At 43.2% G+C, this 27456-nt stretch overlaps 1 protein-coding gene and 1 pseudogene across 5 annotated transcripts in view; one reads left to right on the forward strand and one right to left on the reverse strand.

Annotated features, from left to right (window-relative positions):
* pnpla7b (patatin-like phospholipase domain containing 7b) overlaps positions 1-27456 on the reverse strand; it is a 354575-nt gene that overhangs the window by 213539 nt on the left and 113580 nt on the right. For all 5 annotated transcript variants that reach the window (XM_070862864.1, XM_070862865.1, XM_070862863.1 and 2 more), the window contains 4 exons: positions 20712-20789; positions 12821-13026; positions 9890-10021; positions 5341-5464 (listed from right to left, as the gene is read on the reverse strand). In XM_070862864.1, the coding sequence (XP_070718965.1) occupies positions 5341-5464; positions 9890-10021; positions 12821-13026; positions 20712-20789 (540 nt within the window). The remainder of the gene's footprint in view (positions 1-5340; positions 5465-9889; positions 10022-12820; positions 13027-20711; positions 20790-27456) is intronic.
* Positions 17198-17432, forward strand: LOC139233280 (U2 spliceosomal RNA; annotated as a pseudogene).

Raw genomic sequence — 27456 nt, forward strand, 5'->3', positions numbered from 1 at the left:
CCCGCCCCCGCCTCCCTCCTCCTGTACATAGGTGATAAAGGGAATATATAGAACTGCAGCGAATATTACCAATTTCTAAAAATATGCTCATTTCACATATATAAATGTAAGTTGTTGTTATGCTGTTAATCACATAACAAGCAGATGGTTCTCTGTATCTGCTGATCTTGAACAATTGTTTAAGCAATGATAATTAATGTAGCGGGGAACTGGCGAGAAGGAGTCACTGTGCCACAGATCACCTGAATTCATCATGTAGAGATAGTCAGTCAGTGTGGGATTGGGGACAGTTACTGAGCCCAACATTGAGGGAGAGCTGGACTGATTTCAGTCGCGATACAGTCAGCGCCACAGAGCGCTGGCTGGGAGGAGTTACTGAGGGGGTGAAATCAATTGTATTATATTTTTATCCTAAATTTCTATTTATTTTCCATCCATTGAAGGGGCGGACCCCTTACTGCAGTGCCAGACACCTTCCAGTGCCCCACCCAAGTGAACATTCTCTACATGGTGGGGCTGAACACCAAGCGTCGGCAGACTATTCAACTGTGGGAAGTATCACAGGCGAGCCTGGTACTGTCTTCACCCAACATCTGGCCACATCCACTTTCCAGCAGGTCACTGGACAGAGCTACGGAGCAGCAAACCTGATTTCATTCCTGCCCTACCGAAGGGCACCGGGTTCAATGGTAGCCTTGTTATTTATCCAACACAAAGCTGAAGCATAAAACAAATCACTGATGAAAATGTATTGGCATGGCCACTCCCGCTGGATTCTTTCCCCAACACCGTCCTGACGGTGGGAAGCTGGCCATAGAAACCAGACACCACTGATTCCCATTATTTTCCCAAGGGACGGGAATTAAAAAAGAACTTATACCATATGAGAAGAAATAAATGGCTCCGAGGTGATCTACAATTTTTACTGATGGTTACTACTAAATATTTGGTAGTTGGGAGGCGGGGGAAAAAAGAGAGGGAGAGCAACTCATGCACATCAGTGTAGGAACTTGCGTGACACCAAACGTTTCTATACTCAAGCTGTGAAGCTAGGTCATTACCCGTGATTTTCTTTTGTGTGCATTTAAATAAAATGTACATGTTTATAATTTTCAAGATGTTAACATTTGAAGTGATTTGCTGTAATTTCACTGCCTTGATACGTAAAGCCACATCACCCCCTTGTGGCTGCAAGACTCAAAACAGCACATAATCTCACAAACATTCAAGAAATTATCTATTATGGAGAAGCCCTCAGGTGATATGCAATGTAACAGAGACACGCATACTGACACAGTTTCTTGTCTGACACCCTTGAGACGAGGAGAATCAGAAACAAGAAAAACAAAACTGGACTGTGAAGAGTTGGATACAAGTTGGATTTTGACTTACCATTCACTTCTATGCAAGGTATTCAACTTGTGAAAGAAACACCAGAGGAACAAAGACTTTCCACCATCTACAAGGCACAAGTCAGAAGTGTGATGGAATACTCTCCACTTGCCTGGATGAGTGCAGCTCCAACAACACAAGAAGCTCGACACTATCCAGGACAAAGCAGCTCGCTTGATTGGCATCCCATCCACCACCTTAAAAAGACACTCGCTCCACCACCAGCGAAGTGTGTACCATCTACAATATGCGCTCCAGCAACTGGCCAAGGCGCCTTCGACAGCACTTCCCAAACCCACGACTTCTACTAACTAGAAGGTCAAGGGCAGCAGGCGTACGGGAACACCACCACCAGCAAGTTGCCCTTGCAAGTCACACACCATCCTGACTGAGAAATATATCGCTGTTCCTTCATTGGTACTGGGTTAAAATCCTGGAACTCCCTCCCTAACAGCACTGTGAGAGTACCTTCACCACAAGGACTGCAGCGGTTCAAGAAGGCGACTCATCATCACCTTCTCAAGGGCAATAAGGGATGGGCAATAAATGCTGGCCTTGCCAGTGACGCCCACATCCTATAAATGAATATAATAAAAAAAGACTAATTTCCTAACACTGGCCTGCCAGTCCCAAAGCACTGCAGTTGGCAAATACTGAGTCAGTCACTGGCTCCCTTAGAGCATTGCTCAAGTTTAGAACTGAAGAGAAAGTTAAGAACAGACGGCAAGAAGTAATTGTTTTTGCATACAGGCAGCTTCAACAGATTGACAGGAAGGTAGTAGAGGCAAACATTGACAAAACAGCTTTACATAGAATATGCAGCACAGAAACAGACCCTTCGGCCCAACCAGTCCATGCGACGTTTATGCGCCAGTTGAGCCTCGTCCCATTCTCCTTAATCTAACTCAATCAGCATTCTTTCCTTCCATCCTCATATGCTTGGCTAGCCTCCCTTTAAATGCATCTCTACTATTCGCCTCAATCACTCTCTGTGGTAGGGAGTTCCACATTCTCACCACTCTCTGGGTAAAGACGTTTCTTCTGAATTCCCTATTTGATTTCTTGGTGACTGTCTTCTATTGACGGCCTCTGGTTTTGCCCTTGTTCACAAGTGGAAACGCCCTCTCTGTGTCTACTCTATCAATACCTTTCATTAAAGACCTCGATTAGGTCACCCCTCAGCCTTAGAAAAGAGACCCAATCTGTTCATCCTTTCCGGATACCAGAAATGCGAGGGATCATCCTTGCAAAACCTTTCTGCTCCCTCTCCAGTGCCTCTATTTCCTTTCTAGAATATGGTGACCAGAACTGTACACAGTACTCCAAGTGTGGTTCAATACAGGTTTAACATAACTTCTCTACATTTAAATTCTATCCCTCTGGAAATAAACCCCAGTGCTTGGTTTGCCTTTTTATGGCCTATTAACCTGCATTGCTACTTTGTGATTTATATATTTATCCTCCTGGATGCCTTTGCTCCTCTACCCCATTTAGATTCTGATTTTCCAATATGGTACCATAGTGTTATGTTACTGGACTAATAATAGAGTTCAAATCCCACCCCGGCAGCTAGGGGAATTTAAATTCAGTTAATTAAATACATTTTGAATTAAAAAGTTAGTGTCAGTAATGGTGACCATGAAACTACCGGATTGTTGTAAAAACCCAACTTCAGGGAAGGAAACCTGCTGTCCTTACCCGGTCTGGCCTATATGTGAATCCAGACCCACAGCTATGTGGTTGACTCTTAACTGCCCTCTGAAATGGCCTGGCAAGCCACTCAGTTGTAACAAACCGCTACGACAAAGTCAGCACTGTTGGAGTACCTCCACCACACGGACTGCAGCGGTTCACCACCACCTTCTCAGGGCAACTAGCAATGTGCAGGCCTTGCCAGCGTGTCCATATCCCGTGAAAGAATTAAAAAAAACATGTGACCTCCTTATTTTTCACCCCACTTCCTGCCTTCTGTGACTTGGAATAGCTACTCTTTAGCCCTACTCTCTCTTTTATGTCTTGCATCCATTCTGTTACTTGTCCTCTGACCCCGCATGCTCTGAGCTTACTCATTAGTCCATTATGTGGTAACGGCTTGTTGCGATAATGGGAAGATGGCATGATTGGAGGAGCTCGAATGTGGAATGTGGAAAAAACAACAAGAAAGACGGAGCAGAGCTGCTGAAGAAAGACGAAGGTTGGGGTTGGAGTAAGGCTGCCACCCCTCCAGAATTGTCCGGAAGTCTCCAGGAATTAAGATTAATCTCCTGGATACTGCTGCAAGCAAAATTCAGGAGAAAAATCATAGGGACATTAAAGCAAAGTGTGTTTTTCCATTTTCTTCGAACACTATTGGTGATGGGGGGGAAAAGGTTGTTTGACTGGGCGGGGCAGTTGGAGGTCATGTGATGAAACCTCCAGGAATACACCCAGAGTTAGGTTGGAGCAAGAGCAAAGCAAGAGGGGAAGGCAGTGTAGATTACAGGGAACGTAGAATACGGAACAGGCGGGGACTGGGGGAGAGAAAAGAACCATGGCCGCCAAAGATTGGGACTGGGGTGGGGGGGGGAAAAGAGTAAGACAGAGGAGCAGGCAGCATAGAGGGAGGCCTAACGTGCAAAAGTAGGGGGTAGAGCACGAAGTTGGCTAATGGATATCAATTATAGATTGGGGGATCAGGGGAGAAATGGGATTATTTAATTATTTGAGATTGGGGTGATCGGTATTATTTTGGCATCAGCTATTTAAAGAAAGACTTGTATTTCTATAAACCTTTCCCAACCCTAGGACGTCTCAAAGAACTTTACAGCCAATTAAGAACTTTTGAAGTGTAGTCACTGTTGTAATCACTGTTGTAATGTATGAAATTTATTTAATGGGTGGGGGAACTGTATCATTATTTATTCATTGGGGAGTTTTGTATTTTAATGAAGAGTGAATGAGATATGATATATAGGTAAGAAAGAAATATATGGAATTAAACAACTTTGTCTCCCTTTAACAATAAAAACAAAATGGAGGATAGATTAAAGCAACCCATGCCACAGTGCCACAACTGGTGGGAGGACTGAATAGCACCCATCAAAAGTATTCGAAGCAGGTATTATACTTTGGGCATTATTGTTAAGGAAAAAAAAAACACTAAATCACAACAAGACTTAGGCATAAGAAAGAGGAAAATTTAAGAGTTTTAATGTATCAGCCATATCTATATTAAAAATGTGCACCAGGAAGTGGAACTTGTGAAAGGGGCTGAAGAACAATGTTGAGCTGTATCAAGTTGTGACTCAATCAGGACTTGGATGTTAGATAAGCAGCCTCACACACATAGGCATCAATGGCTCAAGAAATTTGGGAAAGGAGAGAGAAAGCTGGAGTATCAGCAGTGTGCATCGAAAGTTGACCCTACTGAGGAACATCATGTAGATAAGATAGACAGGAGGACCAAGGATAGATCCCAGGGGAACCCTGGAGATGCTGATGAGGGGTAGGGAAGAGAAACCATTGCTGGAGATGCACTGACTGTATTTGGATAGGTGGGAAAAGACGCACACAAGAGGGCAGTCCCATGGAGTTCAAAGATGGAGGAAAGGTATTGGTGGAGGATGGTGTAGTGAACCGTATCGCACGCTATAGAAAGGTAGAGCAGGATTAATGATGATGTCATTTGTGTCTTGGGCTAGGGATGTGGTCCTAGTGTATAAGTAACATGGTAAGTAAAAAAAATCTGCAGGATTTGTTGTGGAGTGTCACTCGGCCAAACCACTTGCCCCGCCAATGCCACTTCCTGGGCAAGGGTGCAAGACTATACCACCTAATCCAATGTCCTCAGAATTATAAGCACCATTTCTGATCCGAGCTGCATTGCTCAGGTGAACACAGGTTAGCAAGTCAGAAAATGACCAAACATCCTATATAGGTAACAGGACCATACAATGCTTTACTACGAACCACTCCAATGAGGTCTCCACGGCCATATTCTCCCGCTAGTTCTTTCTTCTTATCATCCCTCATGATGACTGATCGGAGTCGACCATTCAATACAATAAACGTGCAGTCTGATCGGTCCCCTTGCCTATGAAAGAACCACAGATCACAAAGTCATTATTGCCGTCATCTGAAGGATGAGGTATTTGCTGGGCATGTGGAGCCAACTAATGCATGCGTGTGCACTCTGCGTGCGGAGGATAATTCAATGAGGATAATGTCGACTGAGCCTCCAGCACGGTTTTATTCCATTTGTTCAGTTCAAATTATTGGATAATTCATTTTTAGCACAAAAAATAACTTTGTATTAACAGGGGTAGACTATATTTATATGAAGACACAATGAATAATTTTCTATCACAATGCAAGTTACAGCCAGGGTGCTGAATCTCTCCTCCAGCCTGCCCAACCACCAGTGGATCCATCAGTCAGGCTCACATGTCAGATTGTTGGTACAGGGGTAGCACCAACTTGCCAGCTTACTTCCCTCTAGTCCGACAGCGCAGTCCATACTTTCTAACAAACACCATTAGTTAGAGCACTGTGAACACCGAGATTTGTTAAGTTCAACCCCATCCCACTCGTTCACTGAACCTTAGCACATTGCAACGACGAGGCAGACAAATGTCACATTATACCCAATGAGCACCGCTCTGACACCATGAAGCAAAATAGTTAAGTGTAGCTGCTTTCTAACCTTCTAGAAAAGTTACTATCTACCCCAACCTATTTTGTAATGAGAGTTGAAAAGTTTTGTAGTCTTTTTAAGAATCACAGAATCTTACAGCACAGAAGGAAGCCATTCAGCCCATTGTGTTTGTGCCAGCTCTTTGAAAGAGCGCTCTTATTTGTCCCACTTCCCTGCTCTTTCTCCATAGTCCTGCAAATTTTCCCCCTTCAAGTATGTATCCAATTCCCTTTCGAACATTACTACTGAATCTGCTTGCACCACCTTTTCAAGCAGTGCATTCCAGATCACAACAACTGGGACCCAATATTTATAAAAGTTTAGCAGTACTTACTTTCCTTTGCATTTGATGCCTCTATTTATAAAGCCAAGGATTCCAGCTGTATGCCTTTTAACAGCCTTCCCAACTTGTCCTGCCACCTTCAAAGATGGGTGCATGTACAGCCATGTCTCTCTGTTCCTGCCACCCCATTTAAAATTGTACTGTCTGTATTTCGTTTGTATAGTCTCTCCTCATGCATCCTACCAAAATGAATCAGTTCACGCTTCTCTACATTAAATTTCATCTGTCACGTGTCCACCCATTTCAGCAGTCTGTCTATGTCCTCCTCAAGTCTGTTCCTATCCTCCTCGCTGTTTACTACATTTCTGAGTTTTGATCAAGGTGAGGCAGTATGATACCCTTACCAAAAGATTAATGACCGATTACCCTTGCCAAAAGATGAATAGAACAAAAGAACATAAGAAATACGAACAGGAGTAGGCCATATGGCTCCTCGAGCATGCTCTGCCATTCAGTAAGATCATGACTGATCTGATCATGGACTCAGCTCCACTTCCCTACCCACTCCCCATAACCCCTTATCCCCTTATCGTTCAAGAAACTGTCGATTTCCGTCTTAAATTTATTCAATGTCCCAGCTTTCACAGCTCTCTGAGGCAGCAAATTCCACAGATTTACAACCCTCAGAAGAAATTTCTCCTCATCTGTGTTTTAAATGGGCGGCCCCTTATTCTAAGATCATGCCCTCTAGTTCTAGTCTCACCCATCAGTGGAAACATCCTCTCTACATCCACCTTGTCAAGCCCCCTCATAATCTTATATGTTTCGATAAGATCGCCTCTCATTCTTCTGAATTCCAGTGAGTAGAGGCTCAACTTACTCAACCTTTCCTCATAAGTCAACCCCCTCATCCCCAGAATCAACCTAGCGAACCTTCTCTGAACTGCCTCCAAAGTATATCCTTTCATAAATGTGGAAACCAAAACTGCACGTAGTATTCTAGGTGTGGCCTCACCAATACCTTGTATTGCTGTAGCAAGACTTCCCTGCTTTTATACTCCACCCCCTTTGCAATAAAGGCCAAGATACCATTGACCTTTCTGATCACTTGCTGTACCTGCATATTATCCTTTTGTGTTTCATGCACAAGTACCCACAGGTCCCGCTGAACTGCGGCACTTGGTAATCTTTCTCCATTTAAATAATAACTTGCTCTTTGATTTTTTTTTTCTGCCAAAGTGTATGACCTCACACTTTCCAACATTATACTCCATCTGCCAAATTTTTGCCCACTCACTTAACCTGTTTTTGTCCTTTTGCAGATTTTTTGTGTCCTCCTCACATTGCTTTTCCTCCCATCTTTGTATCATCCACAAACTTGGCTACGTTACACTCAGTCCCTTCTTCCAAATCGTTAATACAGATTGTAAATAGTTGGGGTCCCAGCACTGATCCCTGTGGCACCCCACTAGTTTCTGATTGCCAACCAGAGAATGAACCATTTATCTCGAATCTGTTCTCTGTTAGTTAGCCAATCCTCTATCCATGCTAATATATTACCCCCAACCCCATGAACTTTTATCTTGTGTAGTAACCTTTTACGTGGCATCTTGTCAAATGCCTTCTGAAAGTCCAAATACACAACATCCACTGGTTTCCATTTATCCACCCTGTTCGTTACATCCCTAAAGAACTCCAGCAAATTTGTCAAACATGACATCCCCTTCATAAATCCATGCTGACTCTGCCTAACCGAATTTTGCTTTTCCAAATGTCCTGCTACTGCTCCTTTAATAATGGACTCCAACATTTTCCCAACCACAGAGGTTAGACTAACTGGTCTATAGTTTCCTGCTTTTTGTCTGCCTCCTTTTTTTTTTTTAAAATAGAGGTGTTACATTTGCAGTTTTCCAATCTGCTGGGACCTCCCCAGAATCCAGGGAATTTTGGTAAATTACAACCAATGCATCTACTATCCCTGCCACTACTTCTCTTAAGACCCTAGGATGCAAGCCATCAGATCCAGGGGATTTATCTGCCTTTAGTCCCAATATCTTACTGAGCACCACCTCCTTAGTGATTGTGATTGTGTTAAGTTCCTTCCCCCCTATAGCCCCTTGACTATCCACTGTTGGAATATTGTTTGTGTCCCCTACCGTAAAAACTGATGCAAAATATTTATTCAGAGTTTCTGCCATCTCCATGTTCCCCATTACTAGTTCCCTGGTCTCGTCCTCTAAGGGACCAACATTTACTTTAGCCACTCTTTTCCTTTTTATATACCTATAGAAACTTTTGCTATCTGTTTTTATATTTTGTGCTAGTTTACTTTCATAGTCTATCTTCCCTTTCTTAAATCATTGTTTTAGTCTTTCTTTGCTGGCTTTTAAAAGCTTCCCAGTCTTCTGTCCTCCCACGAGTTTGCCCTCGTTTTTAAATTGGATACCATCCTTTATTTCTTTAGTTAGCCACGGATGGCTATCTTTTCTCTAACACCCTTTCCTCCTCACTGGAATATATTTTTCTTGTAAGTTGTGAAATATTTCCTTAACTGTACAACCGTCCTACACTTTAATCTATTTTCCCAGTCCACTTTGCCCAACTCTGCCCTCATACCTTCATAGTCTCCTTTATTTAAGCTTAGTATGCTGGTTAGAGATCCAACTTTCTTACCCTTACCAAAAGATTAATGACTGATGTGACTGAGCCATAATTGGCTGTTGATTACTAGAATATAATAGTCAACGTGAATTATAAAATATTTTTTAAAAACAGACCTACATCAGGGTATGTTTCAGGGCCCCATGCCCTGCATCAGGATGCATTTTAGGGGAGGCAAGAATTGGCCCGGGTGTATTTGATCATTGCTAACAAATTACCACTCACTGCCTCACATATAATGTCAATGTTCTACTTTTCTCATCTTATACTCTCTTCTCACTAGCTTCCTCCGGGTGCACTCTCTTTATAAAAGTAACTGCTATTCTATAAAATACAAGCTCTTTATGCTGTAGTTCAAGTGATAATTCCTCACAAATAAATCACTGGTTGCACACAGCACGATGTCCACTTATTTTTTTTCTTGCTCCCTTCCCATCTCGTGCCCACACTGACTCCTTGCTGGGGTATGGGCCCACGTGCACTGGCTGCCTTGCTGTACCTCAGCCAAGTGGTCTTTGTGTACGTGTCAGCCAATACAGTGTGCTGCAATGCTAATGAAATGTGCTTTTGTGTGTTGGAAGAGGGAGTATAACATGAGAACCAAGCCAGATCCTGCTCTCGCTCAACTTTCATATATCGACTTCCCCATCAGAGGTCACTGGATACCGATCTTGAACTGGAACCCTGGCCGATCTTCCCACCCACCCGCACCGAGACCAGGGATGCCAAGAGGCCCAACTGCTTTGCCCGAGTTTAAAGTCAACATGGAGCAGGGATTGAATCTCAGACCATCTGGTTAGGTACAATCCCACATCGCACAGTACATTTTCCTGCTGAACCCTCAACATCGTGTGCAGAAATATCCACATTGGCCTTCCTACCTGTACACAGCTCGCCCAGCTTCAACTGCCATCCAGTCCAAGGCAAAGTCGATCTGTCGCACAAATGGAGACATTCTCTTCACCACAGTATGAGCCACGGTTAGCACCACATTGGGTTTCTCTCTCATTATCCTTGGAAAATGAAACAAAAAGCAATATAGCACATGTCCACACTCCGCAACCTCAACCAAATCCAGTTGCATGCAACAGCACTGGCCAATGAACTGTACCTGTGAAAAACAGGAGTAACCAAATCATTAACAGGATCAGTTTGACTCATTTGGTAGCTTTCTTGCCTTTGGATTGGAAGGTTCGGAGTTCAAACCTCATTCCTGGACTTGAGCCCATAATCTAGGCTAATCTTGGTATGGGTTAAGGATCATTAAAAGTTCAGAAATAGAGATGTGTGAACCTTGTGGATCACAGTTGCTCACATAGGCAAGATTGTCAAGTAGCGTTTTATTTTGCATCACAGGAGAATAGACGCTCCATAATCAGAGTCCTCTAGGTATCCCCAGTCAGATTTTCCAGTATTGGGTATGGAAGATGGCCAGTATGGCTGAAAAAGGCCATTCCCTTTGTGGTAACAGCACAAACGTAACATGATACCACCTTGGAAATAGCTGGGGTCTCCAAGACAATCCTGTCTGGGAGGAGATGGATTTCTTGCTTTATGATAAGAACATAAGAAGCAGGAGTAGGAGTAGGCCATTTGATGAACCTCAGCTATTTGCTTTGAAAGGTAAACTCTATTCTCTTCTGATTTTAGGTCATCTGTCAAATAAAAGTACCTGTTTTGTGCTCGAATCCTGAGCCACTTGCGTTATTGTTAGCTGCTATTCATTTGTTTCCATCTGCTCCACTTGCTTTTGCACTGCTTTACATCCTAACCCAAATCACAATGACATTCTCGGTGACCCTGGTCCTCTGTCCCACTGCAGCCTTCGATACAGTCAACCATACCTCCTTCCTCCAAAGCCTTTCCTCCATGGTCCAGCTCTATGAGACTGCCCTCGCTTGGCTCCACTTTTACCCAAACAATCGTAACCAGAACATCCACTACTTAGGTTCCACTCTCTGGAATCCCCCCATCTAAACTCCGACAGCTCTCTATCTTCCTTTTTAAAACCCACCTCTTCAACCAAACTTTTTGACTCCTAATCTCACCTTATTTGGTTCAGTGTCTATTTTCTTCACATCTGTGAGACACTTTGGAAGTTTTTTCAAAGTTAAAGGCACTGTATTATATGCACGCAGTTGTTGATATTTCCGTGCAGTTCTGCATCGTTAGACATGAGCATCCTTTGGATAAGATATTAAACTAAAACCCTGTCTGCCTACTCAGGTAGGCACTAACAATGGCATGGCACTATTTGACCAGATGATCTTGCCACGAATAATACATGTTTTTTTATAATATTACTGGCAGATCTCTTGTGCGGTTTTAGAATAACGAGTATGATTCTATATAATGCATTGTGGGTTATGGTGACCAAATCCAGTCAAATTCCGCTATGTCACATCAACATAATGTAACAGGAAATGTGACACATACAGAAAGCGCATTATAGGCAAGACTTTTAGTAAAGTGGAAGTGAATCTACCATGGTTTTTCTCAAATTAGTCAGAGGAAACGATATATCTTGGCTGAGAACACTTACAGTTTCACCTCTGGAGTAAGTGCAGCAAGTTAGAGATGGAAGAAAGTGTAACAGCCATTACCATTACAGTGTAACCATTGACTTCAATGGACTGGGGGCAAGGCGGCATTACCAACACAAAGCTCTTTTACTACTGGATCTCCCATGGTGTTGTATATGGTAAATCAGAGAATATGGTCCGTCTTGCGCCTGTCTCCGTTGTTTCTCGAGCGCTGTTTCTCTCGGTCTTCTCTTTTCTACTCGTCGCTCTCGCTCTCTTGTTGCTTTTCGTCAAATGATTTTGAAAGCTAGCTGAGCAAAAACTACTAAAAGCTAAAGCACAATATTCCAGTAGTCCAGGTGACTGAACATTTCTGGGGAAATTGGGTACAGTGCACATGTTCAGACTGCACAATCTGCATTCTGCGAGCAGCTCAGTGCATTTTGGTCAGAGGCGCAGGCCTTTAAATAAAAACTTTAATGAAGGCATTAAAAGATATAAAAAGCAATTCAATGGATAAATTTTAACCTCGTGAAAAATTTATTTAAAATTGTATTTGAGCATTATTTTGGGCATTAGAAATGTCAGTTACAAAAATTGGTACCTTGTAAGGATAAGATAATAGAGCACCAAGTCATCGTGTGACAGCCAAGTGTCAAATAAATATAGGATATCATATTAGAGTGCCATATATTGGTGTGACAGGGAAATATAGGAATCCTCATACAACATGTATATTTAGCAGTTGTGAATGGAGTGTATAATAATGTATGAATTTTAATATTTTACAAGTTGGTTTCATGTTGTTGCATACAGGAAGTTGGTGAGAAGGAGGGGATAATTGGACCAGTACACAGAGATGAATTCAATCCGCATTTCTAACTCATACGTCCTGTCCTTGTTTTTATAAATGCTATTATAAATTCCTATGTCTACATTTATAATGGAAATGGTAACACTGTAATTACACCCTTCTGCCAGTGGTGGTATTGCAGACTCTCCTCTCCTATTCTATTCTTTTTAATCTTAGTGGCATGTTCATTTTGGGTCCTGACCCTCAACCTGAACTCTTGGATTATAAAATCCTTAGCACAGTGCAAGTTTCCGAGCACGGCCCTGATGGTGACACTCACTCTGTAAAGGGAGAAAATTGAACTCTAACGTGATCATTGTTCTTGTGAAGCCTCACAAATCACCAATCAACCCACTAAGTAAAAAACAAAGACTTCAATTCTTTTCCAATTTAAGACAGCAGCACAAGCACGAAGTTGAGAAACCTGCGGCACTCACTCATAAAAGTGGCATTTGGAGATGCACAGGAAGGTGCAGTCCCTCTGGGCCTTGATGCTGAAGATAAGCGGCTCACCGGTCAGCACAGCCAGCTGCCCCACAATCTCTCCTGGATGAGTGACAAACAGACAGTTCTCCTCTTCCCTGTCAATCATCCGCTGGTAAACATGCAGCAACCCCGAGACCACAAAGTGAATGTGGACATCCTGAGAAGGAAGCAAAGTGCAGTCAGTGAACACTTTCTATTGACATAACACCACTCCATTTTCACTAAAAAAATCAATCTCCCCTACCTTACAATTCCCTTTGTACCAAGCACCATTCCCCAGGCAAGACCGGCAACCTGTTTCGAATGCCAGCTTTTCAGACAATCGAGGGGTGCAAGAGCAGAGCCCTGGTGCTCAATGATGGACCAAGCCACTTGTGTCACCAGGAATGTAAAAGTACATTCATTGAATGATCACCGCTAATTGCCAGTCTGCCAAATACCAACTGCTAGCGATGGATTACACAATAGGAGAGTATGTGTTGCAGGCAACAATCCGAACAGGACATTGCAAACCTTGAGATTGAAACTCAAATCTAAACGTGGTGCATTAAATGGAGACATGCTGCAGACCATCTTTTGGACTCGAGAACGAGTGTGGGTGAGGCCAAGCAAGCAGCTCACAGCTGATTTTTGCAGAGTATCGATGGGTCTTGTAAGATGTGCGGGATTTGAAACGCTTAGAACAGCATGAGTGGAGCAAGTGGGAAATTTGTCAACTTGCAGTTAGAAAGCCAAAACCCGGGCCTTTCTGGAGGATCTGAGCTGAGATACTGATGCCTGTTGCTTGCCCAGGTGTCATAAATTCAATTGTGGTGAGTGCTTCCAACAGTTCGGCACTTTGCCAGATTGGGAAAAAAGGAGATAGACCCAACAGGATTTTCCGTGAGATGTAGGTCTCTGCACAAGCTGACAGCTTTTGCGCAATCATATGGTGCTTTCAGGGGTCTCATCTGCATGTCCATTAAGGATAAACTAGAGAGGGGACCGGCCAGAAGACATCATCTTTCTTCAGCCATGGGTTTTGAGACAATACCATGGCTGCAAAGCTGGGAGCTCAGTAGTTTGAGAGGATGAGTCTTTACTTTAGCTTGGGGAATTGTAGCTACCAAGATGTTTCAGTGGCCACTTGCCCACCTAAGGAAAGTGAGTTGTACTTATCTATGTCCCAGCATTGCTACAGCAGTACTTGGACAGGCAGAGCAGAGCGAGCTGCCTGTTTAATTTTGTTGAGTTTATCGTACCCAAGAATAAATTGAGATCAGATTTACCTATTCTTGAGTATACACAGCTCAAAGCAAATCCAACCAAGTCCCCATGTGTCACTGAAGGGATACAAAATACCGAGAACTTGCATTTATATAGTGCCTGTAACATAATAAAACGTCCCAAGGCACTTCACAGGGGCATTATCAGACAAAAATTGACATCGAGCCAAAGGAGGACTCATTAGGACAGGTGACCAAAAGCTAAGTCAAAGAGAAGCAGAGAAGTTCAGGGAGAGAATTCCAGAGATTAGGGCCGAGGCAGCTGAAGGCACGGCCGGCAATGGTGGGGGCGAAGAAAATCATGTTCTGATGTAAAATCAAACTCTTCCTCGGTGTGCTGGCTGAAGAGACGCAAACAGCTGATTGCAGATTTCTTGAACACATTATTGTACAAATGGAAAGCCACCATTACCCCAAAGAGGAGATCCTGAAACATTTTCTGTAGATGACTGCTTCTGCCAAGTCACACATTTCTGCAAGACAAGCTTTGTTGCCAAGTACCAACAGGTGGTCTGCCTTCTTGCAGATCTAGAGAAGGGGAATTTACTACCCACACTGGAATGTCAACCCCAGACACTGCCATTTCCCCACTGGGTTTCTAGTAGTTGCTACTCAATGAGCTGCCTAACGTTAGCCACGTCACCCACCCACCCATCAGCGTGTGGCCTGCTTCTGCTGTTACGGAAGGAACATTCAAACTCAATGTACTCTTAGGAGAGTCAGCAAAAGTATTGCCTCCATGTATCTGCAGGTAGAGACGATAATGCTGAAGGCCACTTCATGCTTCCTATGGAAATGATATACTTCCAATTATTATTTGCAATTACATATAATTAACTTTTATCTTTTTATACATTTCTTACTGCTGAGTTGCAATTTGAAAGTTACAAATTTCTAGATGAGTTGAAAAGAAAAAAAAGATATATATAAACTGTTAAATTATTGTTTCAATAATGTGTGTAATTCAATAAACTGGCTTACATATGTTTGCAGCAACAAGCTGGGTCACTCAGAAGTTACTGTTAAGAGTGCTCTCTTGTCATGTTAGTGCTGCCGGCTATCGCACAGACACCAAACTAAACTTGCTGGATTCGCTACGGTTGGTGGCCACAAAGACCCAGTAAATATTGCGTCTTCCCAGCTGCTGATCTTGGTGCATTCTGCAAGCTTGTGATGACTGGTTGCATGAGACTTGTTGCCACTGGTTGCATGAGACTTGTACATCAGTAGCCAGTGGCACTTACTCTGCATTACAGTGATACATAAGCAGCTAATCATTGCTGCAGAATCTATGTATTGGAATAGATTTTTCTGAATTATCTTGAAGCAAGCTGAGGGACGGATCCATTCTACACACAATGTCATGATGGTCTTGATAAAAGAGTAGGCTGTGTAATAATTAATTCTCCAATTTCCACCATTTTTTGAGGCAGTGTAGAGGGGGTTCACTCTGCATCTCACCTGGTACACTGGACCTGGAAATGCCTGATGGGGCAGTGTGGAGGGAGCTTCATTCTGTATCTAATCTGTGCTGGGAGTGCTTAATTTAACACCAAGGTCTTGAAATGTAAAGGTGCTCCATTCCTCAACTTGATGACCACAAAATTAAAAATAAAACAAACACTTCCCGCTCACAATTTTATGGGAGGCACAAGGCCCCAGCGCGCACATCTCTCTTGAATAAGTGACACCATATTTCTAGCTTGAGTCGTAAATAGTCTGAGCAGATTTCTCTGCACTTCATGTGGTGTTGTATTACAGCAATAAAAAGCTTTTCAACAACAGCCACACAAACCATCATTAACACCAGAGACTTCGGAATTTATAAAACCGGGTAATTTACATTATGTGGGTTGAAAAGTCACCATGAATTTCAAATGCAGCAAAACAGAAAGCAAGCCACATCGCAGTCCATGCACTTGCTTTAATTCACGAAAAGCATTTAAAAAAATGAGGTTCGCTTGCAGTGTAATCACTGCTCCAGTCACACATCACTGTAATCTTGAAGCCAGCTTTTTGGGTCCTGCAAGGATTGTACCTGTACAGTCTTGGACTGGACCATCAGCTTTTTGAGAGGGTTGTCTGGAAATTTCAAGAATAAATAAACCATGTCGATGTTTCCACTTATTGCTGTGCCTTATCTGGAGGCGCTTGTTATTAAGGTTTCCAACTCATTTTCATGAGTAAGGAGGCAAACATCAGAACTCAACCAAGATCCAGTTTTGGACTGGGTGAAAGGTGGCACCCCACTACCCAACTACTTCAATAACCATGATTGGATATCTGTCAAAGAACTGGCACAGGCACAATGGGCTGAATGACCTCCTTCTGTACTGTATGATTCTATATCACAGTATTCAGCTGCAGAGAGCAAAATTCACCAGAACTCCCCCTCCCCCCTCCCCCCCCCCACCCCCACCCCCCCCACCCGTGTTTGGGCTCATTTGAAAGGAAATTTAATTTGGGACTATCTACTGAAAAGTTTGGAACTCTAAAGTGCTTATGGAAGAAACTACAAACTTTAATAGAGTTATGAACTTTTACAAGACAAATTCAAGCCTGTGGGCGGACCTAGGGAATAAAGGAAGCCCACTTGATTATTGGAACTGTCTGGGTGTGAGGACTGAGGTAACCTGTCTGGAAGAATGAGTATCTGGAAATCTTCCTCTACAAGAGACATTACCATCACAGTATCAACCAGAGATAGCTCCCCATCAACATGGATCTGGACAAACCATTTTCAGCATACACATCACAAAGAGGCCCAATCCAGCCTGTATGCGAAAGATTAAGCACAAAAGGACATTGCAATTACCAAACTAATTTTTCCATCGGGAAACAGTTTTTCGAAGATCAACCCACCCAAGACATATCAACTTTAATGAGCCCGATAAAATATTACAAAAAAGAACCAAGCCCGCCAAAATTATACAAAGGATTGTGAAGAGATTTGATGGCAAGATTAGAACACTGAAATCATATAACTGGCCACTGTTTTCAACAGACGAGGAGAGAGGGGAGTGGGGGAAGAGAGGCGGTCGCTACTACCTCATCTGCTCTACAGAGACTTCTCGGCCTTTTGGCTAAGATCAAGTGTAGTACCGTTTCTGACCAGCCACCATGACCTCCGGGTGGTTTCTCCCTGGTCAGGAAGGTATATGCTTGCATTTTTGGAAACAGGAGGTGGGTGGGGAGGTTTGACCCATCCACCTCCACGGAGGTGTGTGGGGGACCTGACCCATCCACCTCCATGGCACGAACCTGGTATTGCAGTACTTCCAGGAACGGTGCAGTGGCTCTAGGCCTTTTAGCTAAGAGCATTGGCGCAGAGTGATCCTTGGCATGTGCAAGGTGACCTCTGGCGTTTGTGATTTGACAAAGAATTGGAACGATTGGCTACGAATTAAAAAAAAAAAAAAAAAATCTGCTCTACAGAGACATCAGTAGCGCAGTTCTAATCAACGGGTGGGAAACTGAAAGCTTTCCGATCAGATCTGGAGTCAGGCAAGGCTGTCATCTCTCGTCTGTCTTGTTTGTGTGTTGTATCGAGCCCTTTGCCGGGTCCATCAGGAAGGATGCGGGCATTAGATGGGGGACGAGCCCAGGCAGCAGAGGCGCTCAGGTCAAGACCTCCCTGTACGTGGACGGCGTGGCCGTCTTTTGCTCGGATCCGCAGTCGGTCCGCAGATTGCTCACAATCTGCGACCAGTTTGAACTGGCCTCGGGAGCGAAGGTCAATCGCAGCAAAAGCGAGGCCATATTCTTTGGCAACTGGGCCGACCGATCCTTTATTCCCTTCACCGCTAAGCCAGATTACTTGAAGGTGTTGGGAATATGGTTCGGAGCGGATGGGGCGTGCACCAAAAACTGGGAAGAGAGTATCGCCAAGTGAAGCAAAAACTGGGATGGCGGAAGCTGTGCTTCCTCTCCATGGCAGGAAAGAACCTGGTCATCAGGAGTGAGGTGCTCTTGGGGTTGTTGCACGTGGCACAGGTCTGGCCCATCTCTCGCTCCTGTGCCGCGGCAGTCACCCAGGCCGTCTTCCACTTTGTCTGGAGGTCCAAAATGGAACGTGTCCGCAGAGACACAATGCACAAATCTCTGGACAGTGGAGGAAAGGATGTTCCGAACGTGGCCCTCATCCTGATGGCCACCTTTGTGTGCGGCTGCATCAAGCTGTGCACAGACCCCGGTACGCAAACACCAAGTGTCACTACATGCTGAGTATCTACCTGTCCCCTTTGTTGCAAATGATGGGCCTAGCCACGCTGCCCACGAAACGCCCCCACCAGTTGGACCGTGCCTGTCCACCTGTCCTTCGTGGAAAAGTTTTTCACAAAAAACCCCTTTGACCACAAGGCCATAAAACAGTGGTCAGCACGTAAGGTCCTGGACGCCCTACGACAGAATGAGACAGTGGACCCTGTCAGGTGGTTCCCTGAGCAGACTGTCGAACTCGTTTGGCAGAACGTCTCATCACCAGAGCTTTCACACAAGCACCAAGACGTAGCTTGGTTGGCGGTGAGGAGGGCCTTACCCGTCAGAGCGTTCATGCACAGCCAACGTCTCAGCAACACAGCACGGTGCCCCCGGGCCGGCTGCGGGGCGGACGAGACTGTCACCCATCTCCTTCAGGATTGCGCCTTCGCAAGGCAGGTTTGGAAAGAGATGCAGTGGTTGCTGTCAAGGTTCACCCCAAGCAGCTCCGTAACACAGGACTCTGTGCTCTACGGGCTGTTCCCAGGGACACACACCGAGACAGACATCACCTGCTGCTGGAGGGCCATCAACTCGGTCAAAGGCGCTCTTTGGTCTTGCTGAAACTTGCTGGTCTTCCAGATGTCCACGTCTGCGTGTTGCAGACTGGCGCAATCCAAGATCCAGGATTACGTGCTGAGGGACGCACTTAAATTTGGTGCAGCCGCCGCAAAGGCACGGTGGGGAAGGGCCACAGTTTAAAGCCCTTCTGCCACGGTAAACCCAGGGGGCAGAAATCAGTACAAAACTCCCCTCGGGCCGTACTTGTAACTTCTTTTTTGTGTACATGGAGCACCATGATCTGTAAACACCTATGTAGTGCCATGTACAATGCAAGGTCTGTTTCGTAATACACATTGAAAAGAAAAAATGTAAATGTACCGTCCGTCACCCATTCCGTGTACTGTACAGTGACACATGTAATGTAATTTGTTGAATGTACTACAATGTATCCCGTATTGTACCGAATTGTACTGGAAATGAAAAGCAAGGAAATGTATCGAACGGAACTGCCGTCAGCACCCACATGTAGTGTATGGGATTGCTGACCGCAGCTAAATGTACTGAACTGCTTTTGAATGTACTGTACAAATTTTTATATGAATAAAGTATATTTTGAAATTTAAAAAAAAATCAAGACAAGGAGAGAAACCAACGTGACAGTTGTAAAACTAACTCTCCAGCCTCGAAGTCTTGAAGTCCTGAAGGAAGGAAGAACATCACCATCTACCATTAACTATCAAAAGGATTGGTAAGCATAAGTCCCTACCTCCCTGGAGTCTAATCTAGCTAGAATTAGGTATTGGGAGGTGGGAGGTATAATTTTACTGCAACCCCCTTTGAATGTGTAGTGTATGGTACTTTATTAGAGTGATTTTAAGTATGACCTTGTACCTTTCCTTGTATTGTTTTTTATTAGAGTGATTGTAAGTTTGGCCTTGTATTTTCTTACTAGGGTAATAAGCCTGTATTGCTTTGACTGTAATAAAACCAAAGTTCTTTGCATCAAACCAGTGTCCTCTGCACTTTTGTCACACCCCCTCAAATAAATCCAGAGTACAGAACCCAAGGGAGAGGGAGCGATTCGAAACCGCTCAAGTTGGTCAGAAGGGAACCTGACTCCCTCAGAGACCACAACACACCCCAAACACCAGCCCCCCACCCCCCACCCCCCCCGCAACAGCATGTGCAAAATATTAAGAGTGTCAGCACTTTCTATCCCTCACAATCAGAGGGAGAGGGTTGGTGTTACACACACAGTGCAACATCAATTCTAAATATTCCTGTCTTCCTGCAGACTTATTGTATTAGCACAGATCACTGTCTGCTCAATATTCAAGAAGCTCAACACCATCTAGGACAGAAAAGCTTGATCAGTGTTCCTGGCACTGGACTCAATATCCTCCCGCTCCATCACTGGGGCACTGTGGCCACAATCTATACGATCAACAGGATGCACTGCTTCAATTCACCAAGCTTACTTGAACAGCACCTTGCTCCCCTGTGACCTCTGCATTTGAGAAGGGTGGCAGTGTCCTGGAAGCACCATCACCTCCTTATCACAGGCCACACGGATATTATCGCTGGTCAGTATCCTGGAACTCCTTACCTCATACACTGTGGGAGCACAAGCACTGCAAGACTGCAGCATCCCACCATCACTAGCGATGGGCAATGAATGTGGCCTTGCTCCCGCCTCCCACATCCCAAGAGTCAAATTAGGGATGATTGCACTTTATTACCTTGCAATCAAATCAAACCTCTTGTATATGGAGCTGGAGGACTCGTACTGAAAGACTTAAGAATGTACTGCTCTTACCTGGTCACCTTGCTTTGCCACAACCATTCCAGCTTTAACCTGTTGAAGAGTCACTCTACCATCCAGCAGTAAGGGATCCTAGGGAACCGAGAGGAGAAAAAATAGCAGAGGTAAGGATAATCCGTTTCTGCTCTGACAATTTGCTTAACCTCATCTTTCTGCCATTTCAATTTCAAAATCTCCCGTCGCTGTGAAAAGGCCATCTAAAACCACTCAAACGCAAGATACTGACTCTACTCATGGATTCTAAATATAAAGTCTTAAATGCCACATTTGGCCCATAATCCAACTTAGCTTCCATGAATTTTATCTCAAGGGATGGCAAAGGAGTTCTGGTCTGCTGTAACTCATGGCAAATATTTAAAAGCAGTTTATATATCAGCTTGGGAAAAAAAAAATCAATTTTCTTTTATAAAGACACAGCATAGGTTCAGATTCAATTAAATACATACAATCAGCCTTGATCGAGGAGTAACCCCAACATGCAAATACATAATGGCAGTGACCAGCATGACGCTAACTTAATACAGGGCTGGGGACATCCACACTGGGGGGTGAGCAAGCAGGCAACAATATAGTAAAAAGCGAGTCGGATAGTAACAGACTTCAGGTGGACATACAGACTGGTCAAATGGGCAGATGAAATTTAATGCAGAGAAGTGTGAAGTGATTCATTTTGGGAGCAAGAATAAGGAGAGACAATATAAACTAAATGATACAATTTTAAAGGGCGTGCCGGAACAGAGAGACGTGGGGATGTATGTACACAAGTCTTTGAAGGTGGCAGTACAAGTTGAGAAGGCTGTTAAAGGTATACGGGGTCCTTGGCTTTATAAAAGAGAAGCATAGAGTACAAAAGCAAGGATATTAATGCTAAGCCTTTATAAAACACTGGTTAGGCCCTAAGCTGGAGTATTGTGGCCAATTCTGGGCACCACACTTTAGGAAAGCCTTAGAGAGGGTGCAGAGGAGATTTACTAGAATGGTACCAGGGATGAAAGACTTCAGTTACGTGGAGACTAGAGAATCTGCGGTTGTTCTCCTTAGAGCAAAGAAGCTTAAGGAGAGATTTGATAGAGGTGTTCAAAATCATTGCGTTTTGATGGAGTAAATAAGGAGAAACGGTTTCCAATGCAGAAGGGTTGGTAACCAGAGGACACAGATTTAATGATTATTGGAAGAAGAACCAGAGGCAACATGAGGGGGAAAAACATTTACGCAACGAGTTATGACGATCTGGAATGCACTGTTTGAAAGGGTGGTGGAACCAGATTCAATAGTAATATTCAAAAGAGAATTGGATAAATAATTGAGGGGGAAAAAAACTGCAGGACAATGAAGAAAGAGCAGGGGTGTGGGATTAATTGGATAGCTCTTTCAAAGAGCTGGCACAGGCATGATGGGCTGAATAGCCTCCTTCTATGCTGTATCATGCTATGATTCAAAATCTGTAACTCACCAGCAAAGTTAGGTAGCGGCAGGAACTGATCACACAATAACGGGGACTGCAGCAGGCAACAAGTGGATTGAAGGGCTCAATACTTGTTCCAAGTACACTACAGGTATTCAACCATTAGTATTCACTCACATAACTACCTAATCCAGTTAATGCATGGCTTGGCAGTGATTTTCAAATGACCGATTAGCCAAAGGAATTGTATTTCACCCAACACCAAGTGTTGGTGTTCAATGCAAAGCACTTTGTTTTCCGTTTTTCGTTCAAATGTTCCAAAAATTATATTCAGTATTGTTTTACAAAAGCTAACTTACAGATGAAAATCTTACAGGAAAATGAATGTCACATTTTCTGAGTGACGTTTCAGCATTAAAAAAGCTCAGTCAAAGCATTTCAACTAGAATTTAGAAAAAAAAAACTGAACAAAAAATTTACTTAAGGTGACGTTTGTTTTAAGCAATTTTATCCCAAAAATCCCCAAAAGGTAGGTGGGAGAGTGAAGCCCCATTTTCCATACTAAATGTATTTAACTCCCTTGCTGCCGAGTTTACAATATGGGGCAGATTCAACAATGCTTGACATTTACGCTCCTGTGAAGCACCTTGGGACATTTTACTACATTAAAGGCACTATATAAATGCGGGTAGCTGTTGTCATTGTAAAGTGTGCGCAGAAGATCTGCAAATGCAGAGTTTGCTCCTAAATTGCAAGTGACTGCGTAGTTGGAGCAGATACATTTGCTAAGTCAGTGGGACATTCAGTACAGAGCAACACTGAAGGTGTATTGCTGACCTGTGGGGGCTGCAGTCAGACCCAAAATAGCAAACACAACAACAGCTTGTGGCTAGGTAGGTCTGGGACAAAAGACAAAAGGCGCTTGGGTAGGTTTAATATTTTTGTTTTCAAATACTTCCATCAATTTGGGTCCATTCGGAGTTGTTTCTGGGTGTTTTGTAGTTCAACCAGGATCCAGCTGGGCAACACAAGTTTAAATGTCTTCTCTTTACAAAATGCATTGGTCAGGGGCGAACTGCTGGAGGCACCAGGCTAGGTTGATTGGCCTGGAATTGAGTCAGGAGATGAGAGCTTGTATTTGGTGAAGGTATTAACAGGTCCTCAGAAACCAAGCGACAAGTGGGCACCTGCTCATCAGCATTCTATGAAATAGTTCATACAATGTGCTTTTAATCTGAGATGATTGACAATTCTAATTTAAGAGGCCTTTGAACTCTAAGTATTGGAGAATTTTCCCATAGTCTTTAGCTCTGAAAAAAAATCTAAACTCCATGGAGACTGGAAATTTGCAACATCCACACATGACATTATATTGTAAAGCAAGCTCTACAAAAGATAACATCCAAAAGTTCTATCGCTCATCCAACTGTATAATAAATACAATCCAACAAAGGTTATTACATTTATTAACTTCTTTTGAGCTGATCTTTTAAACTACTGCAGTATTTTGCTGTGCATCTCCATATAATTAATTTATAAATAAATCAGACCAAGTAATTTTAGCCTGTATGCGTTGGTCTGTCAATGCGGTATTTTCCACCTTTTGGGAGACAGCAGTGTGGGAGCAACTGTTAATTCTGGGCACACTATCCCATATACGGCATGCATAAGGGTGCGGAATCATAAGAGACTCGGGCTGCTTATTGCTGACTTTTGCTGTGAACACAAGACAAGTGTTGGGGGAAAAGCAGTAACACTCACGACCGAGACTAATTCAGCTCCCATGTACTAACTGGGAGCCCATGAGGGACGGCAAGGTCAGTCAGTTATTGCACTCAGCAGAACATGCCGGTACTTGAAGCAGCCTCTGGTGGCTGCGTGGATCGAAAGGGGGAGAAAATGACCATGAATCAGAAACCTGACACCACAGCTCTGATCACGAAGCAGACATTACAAAATATTCAATGTAATTCATTGTCAGAGTTTTGTGTCAACACAAATGATCCAAGCTCACTATCCAAAACAAGTACTGCACTGTAGCTCAATACAAGTTTGAAACATTAGCAACAAAAGTTTACTTTACGATGAAGAACGTTAGTGTCTAAGAAATTATATCGACTCAGAGTTTTAAACTGGCCAGGGAATTCATTTTATTTCCTTCCACTTTCTCGCCCTCTCCAAACCAAGAACACCTTCTGGTAGAGTTTACCATTTTGGACTTCACCTCTACAGCCAGTAAAGGATTTAAAATTTATGTTCAGATATTGTTGTAGTCATCAAATTCAGTTTAACCCCGAAGCCAGCAGGCATGGAATCAAATTGTTGCCATAGTAATTTGAAATGGTAATTAGTAAGCAATGTGGATTATTGTGTATAGTCTTACGCATTTCAAGTCATTTGTGGTTCTTTTATTCCTTCTTCCCCTGCCCCTTAAGAATGTGCTCTTTTCGAACATTCGGCAGTTGACAAAGGGCCGTCGACCTGAAACATTATCTCTGTTTTTCTCTCCACAGATGCTGCCTGACATTTCCAGCATTCTCTGTTTTTATTTCAGATTCCAGCTTTTGCAGTATTTTGCTTTTGTGTTGTGTGTGGTGAAATGGCTTCTTTACAACACATTAGCAGCCAAAGATGGTTTCGTTCAAAGCAGGGGACTTAGCTAAACAGACATTCAATGATTCAAGCTCCCAAGTCATAGGGGAGGCATTTTAATCAAGAGTGGTAACTTCAACACCTTGGTCAGTCAATGCTCCAAACACAGATATGGGAGTGAGTCCAAGGAACCACCGTTGTGTGTGTGTGTGTGTGTTTGTGGAGCTCCACCTCTTTTTTGGCAACATATTCGAAGGATAGTGCTTTTGTATTAGTGCAAAACCTTGCTGCTTGTAATCAAAATACAGAGCCAGTCAGTTTGGGATTAACTAATTTGAAAGTTGGTTTTCACCCAAAGTATCATAAAGTTTCTGTTTTTGGAATGAGGAGTGATAGGAAATAGATGGAAATCGATGGAGCTCATTGTGAAAGCAGTATTTTGTTCGGTTGTGCGGGTTATGTAAAATAAACCAGTTCGCTGGTTTACAATCGTGCCTCAATCTTGCTAGATTGCTTTTCAGTCCACCTTCCATAAAGACAGAAAAATCACGTGGTGGCACAAATTAGGTTACAGTTGCCAATACAAGGGTTCCATTTCAAAATCCCCAGGTCAAATCATCATTTAACTAGATGTTGGGCATGAAAAGGTCCACTTCAGATCGGAGTGGAGGAAAGGTCTTGCAGGAGCGACAGAGCACCAGAAAGAATATCTGGCGGAAAACCAAAATTTGTAACATGCAGAGCGACCAAGGAAACAGACAGCTCTTCCAACACCGACGTGACGGCGGGTTTGAACCAACTGAAGAACATCCATCCCTCAACGTACAATACTTTTCTATTTTCACATCCTAGAGGGCTGTTTTGAAAAGCGGGAACTGGATTGAGAGTTTGCCCCAGCTCTCAGTAGATCAGAGAATAGACCATTCAGTCTGGGAGGAATTCCAACAGGGTCCAGGTGCGAGAAGGCCCTATGGGCCTCTAATTATGACTACTGCTCTTGAAAAGTTTTAATTGGGCACAGCAATTAATCATGAACCAGTTTTGACAGACCCAAATAGAAATAAAATAATTATTTTGAATTACAGCGAGAGAAAAATGATAATTACCCAAATGTTACACCTGAAGTAGACACCACTAGCGCAATTCATCAAGCCTGTGTGAGCATATGGAGCCATGGCTTACTGTATCTAATGTACATCAGTGCCCTTTAATGCCCTACACTGATCACCATCCCATTCACACACCATCAGATACCAGCCATGTATTTTCTGATATTCTGAATTTGAGATGAGCTGCTTCATCCAAGTTGCAGAGAACCACATGCATAACAATGTCACTTGACAATCAGTGTGTAATCACTGGAAAACATTCGACAGGCAGATGAATTATTTATTTAAAAAAGCACAATACTGCGGATGCTGGAATCTGAAATAAAGACAGAAAATGCTGGAAATCTCAGCGGGTCAGACAGCATCTGTGGAGAGAAACGAAGTTAACATTTCAGGTCTGTGTCCCTTCATCAGAATTATTTATAATATCAGATCCCTTTCTTTTCCCAGGTACTTAACAACTCATCTTATTTTTAAGCAGAACAGGTCAGTAGATCTGTGTTGATATAATGCCACACTACACAAGCATCTCGAGCATCCTATCCAACATTACTGATCAATATAATCAGTTGCAAGCCTTTCACCAAGCTTTGACAAAGCCAGAACAGATCACATATTACTAAATTCCTCTATACAAGAGGTTGAAAATTTGAGCATAAATTAAACGTCACCATAACAATGAAATATAAAAGATATTCAGCACAATTAATACAACTTATACCCCCCAACTCCTACAAGCAAACCTAGCATTCCCTACAGCTCAATGTAATCTTTTCTACTCTTCAGTTAATCTGGAATATATTTTTGACCTCTCCTCTCAGCTTGATCAGAACTACATTCTACCTCCAACTTAATCAATAATACTTCTACCCACTAGTCTATCTGTAATATCTCCTACATCTACACCCCAACAACAGCTGTACTTTCTATTCCCCAAACTTAATCAGTAATGTCTTCTGAACTCATGTCAATCTATAATACTGTCTAGTTCCCCAGCCCAATTAGTAACATGTGTGTGTCCACCCAGCTTACAAGGGAGTGTGTTAAATCCAAGGAAGAGGCATATAAATTGGCCAGAAAAAACAGCAAACCTGAGGACTGGGAGAAATATAGAATTCAACTGAGAAGGATTTAGGGTTTAATTAGGAGGGGAAAATAGAGTATGAGAGTAAGCTTGCAGGGAACCTAAAAACTGACTGCAAAAGCTTCTATAGATATGTGAAGAGAAAAAGATTCGTGAAGACAAATGTAGGTCCCTTGCAATCAGAATCAGGTGAATTCATAATGGGGAACAAGGAAATGGCAGACCAATTGAACAAATACTTTGGTTCTGTCTTCACTAAGGAAGACACGAATAACCTCCCGAAAATACTAGGGGACCGAGGGTCTAGCGAGAAGGAGGAACGGAGGGAAATCCTTATTAGTCAGGAAATGGTGTTAGGGAAATTGATGGGATTGAAGGCCGATAAATCCCCAGGGCCTGACACTCTGCATCCCAGAGTACTTAAGGAAGTGGCCCTAGAAATAGTGAATGCATTGGTAGTCATTTTCCAACATTTCATGGACTCTGGATCAGTTCCCATGGACTGGAGGGTAGCTATTGTAACACCGCTTTTTAAAAAAGGAGGGAGAG

This window comes from Pristiophorus japonicus, chromosome 20 (genome assembly GCF_044704955.1).
Source record: "Pristiophorus japonicus isolate sPriJap1 chromosome 20, sPriJap1.hap1, whole genome shotgun sequence".
Lineage (NCBI taxonomy): Eukaryota > Metazoa > Chordata > Chondrichthyes > Pristiophoridae > Pristiophorus > Pristiophorus japonicus.